General features: G+C 44.2%; 1 protein-coding gene across 1 annotated transcript in view; it reads left to right on the top strand.

The window, feature by feature from the left end:
* The window catches only part of SLC35F3 (solute carrier family 35, member F3), an 840,786-nt gene extending 839,432 nt beyond the window's left edge, over positions 1–1,354 (top strand). The window contains exon 8 of the mRNA XM_006868569.1: positions 1,119–1,354. Within this exon, the coding sequence (XP_006868631.1) occupies positions 1,119–1,354 (236 nt within the window). The remainder of the gene's footprint in view (positions 1–1,118) is intronic.
* Positions 1,355–2,218: the final 864 nt, after the last annotated feature.

Below are 2,218 nucleotides of genomic sequence, written 5' to 3'. Positions count from 1 at the left end.
ATGGTGGGCAATTGTCTAGCATGTCAGTTTCAGAAACACTTCATTTCAATGTGCACTTTCTTTAATACAATGATAAATAAGAGCAATCTTTTGTGTAAAAAAACAGGTTCCAAGTTGCTTTGGTTTGGGATGGATTTTAAAAAAAGAAAAAGAAAGCCAGAAACAGGAAAAGAAGAAAGTCGTACCCTCACCATGCGCCATCTTTGAGCTACTGAAAGAATGGATGATCTGCATGCTTATTAACTGACGTAAATCCTGTTCCCCTGCTGACATGAATCAGGAATGACCATACACATGCCTGTAGTGCAATTTAATAGACGGTCTTGACCTGGGTGGCATTAGAGCCTCACATTAGTTCATGCCCTGGGGTGGAACAAGAATTTATATTATCTTTAAAATATATGCAAATGTTGTAAAATAATGTTTCAACTTATATAATGTTTCACATTGTAGACAATGAAAAGTGTAAAGAAAGAAATAGCATTTTTTCATTTTCCTGCTACGCAGGGTTGTTGTTAAGTGCCGTTGAGTCGGTTCCAACTCATAGCGACCCTGTATAGGGTTTCTGAGGAGTCGCTGGTGAGCTGGAACCACCGACTTTGTGGTCCAGTGCATTAACCCACAGCACAAGTAAATTTAGGTGTATTTTCTTCTAAATCTCTAGATCGTTTGACTGACTCATAGACATCCTAACTGCCCCTTCCCTATCTTACAAATCAGTGTTCACACTGAAGTGTCAGTTCAATTTTAGGAAATAAAATACAAAGGCAAGTCTTCATAGCCTCCTGTTGTTAAGTACCAGAGAGCTGGTTCTGACACATAGAGACCCTGCATAGGGTTTCCAAGGAGCAGCTGGTGAGTTTGAACCACTGACCTTGTGGTTCAAACTGACCTTGCAGTCAAGTGCTTATCCTACAGTGTCAAACCAGGAGTCCCTTCATATCCTAGAGGGGGATTTACAAGAGTCAGCCCTGGCACACAGAACGACTTCACGCCAAAGAAGAGGCTGGGGTCAGAGAAGACCCCTCCAGGCAGAAAAGGATGCTTCTGGCCCCACCCAATCTGTAACGACCCTTCATCTTCCTTGAGGGGTAACCAGAGCTCTCTGTCTCCCGCAGTGGTTGATCACTACACGAGTAAGATAGTCTTCAACGGAGTTCGAGTCATCGCCATCATCATCATCGGCCTGGGCTTCCTCCTCCTTCTGTTGCCGGAGGAGTGGGACGTCTGGTTGATTAAGCTCCTCACCCGCCTCAAAGTGAGGAAGAAGGAGGAGACGGCTGAAGGCAGTGCAGACCTGGGCTCAGGATTCCAGAGCAAGAACCGAAGAACTCGCCCTTCCTTTGCCCGCTAACATCATCTCTCCAGAACTGTGTGGTGATTCCATCCTGGTAGTGATTTGGAGGCCTTTTCCCAGCAGAAGGAGTATGAGTGCAGTGAGTTGTACATACCTGTACAGTTTTGGTAATCTGCGGTAAGTTATACGGTATTTATTGGCATGTCCAATTTGCTTGCACTTTTTCCACATCAGACCTTTCACTTAAAGGGTACGACTTCAATGTGAAAGAGAAGGAGAGAAAGAAGCAGCAGAATCTCTCAGCTCTTTGAAAGTGAATGTAAAGTCTGTTTGAATGATCCTTGCATAGATGGTTTGGAATGACAGACATTCCTGACAAGCCAGGGCAAATGTCTGGAATCTTAGCCGCCGAGAATTACATTGCGCACTGTGATTATTTTCCAGCTGTGGTAGGTCGTATTTGTGTTTTATACCAGAGCTGTACTTTTAATTTTAAGGAATTTCAAGGAGCCAAAAGACAACGAACTGGAAGTTAATCCTGATGGATGGATGGGATGGGAAAAAGTGAGGTAGGAAAACAGAATCAGCATCGAAATGACCCGTTATGACTAATGTGCCGAATGGAGTAGGCGAAAGACAGGCCTCGCAACAAGAGATAGATAGGAAGGAAGGGTGTGATCAGCCAAGCCCCCGCTGGCTTGAACCCACGTGTCTGTGTAAGATCATGCAAGAGAAATTACAGTGCCTTCTACACAATTTCTGTCTTTACCTATGTGACGCGAGGTGACATTGTACGTCACTGGCGCCATCTTATAATCTAGACGTAGAACTCTTTAGAAACATCAATTATATGTGTGTGTACAAAAACGGCAAAGCGAATGACCCATCTGTACGGAACGCGGCTCACGGTGTACAATACGC

The sequence above is a fragment of the Chrysochloris asiatica genome, unplaced genomic scaffold (assembly GCF_000296735.1).
Source record: "Chrysochloris asiatica unplaced genomic scaffold, ChrAsi1.0 scaffold00119, whole genome shotgun sequence".
NCBI lineage: Eukaryota > Metazoa > Chordata > Mammalia > Afrosoricida > Chrysochloridae > Chrysochloris > Chrysochloris asiatica.
This window is presented reverse-complemented; position numbering and strand designations above follow the sequence as displayed.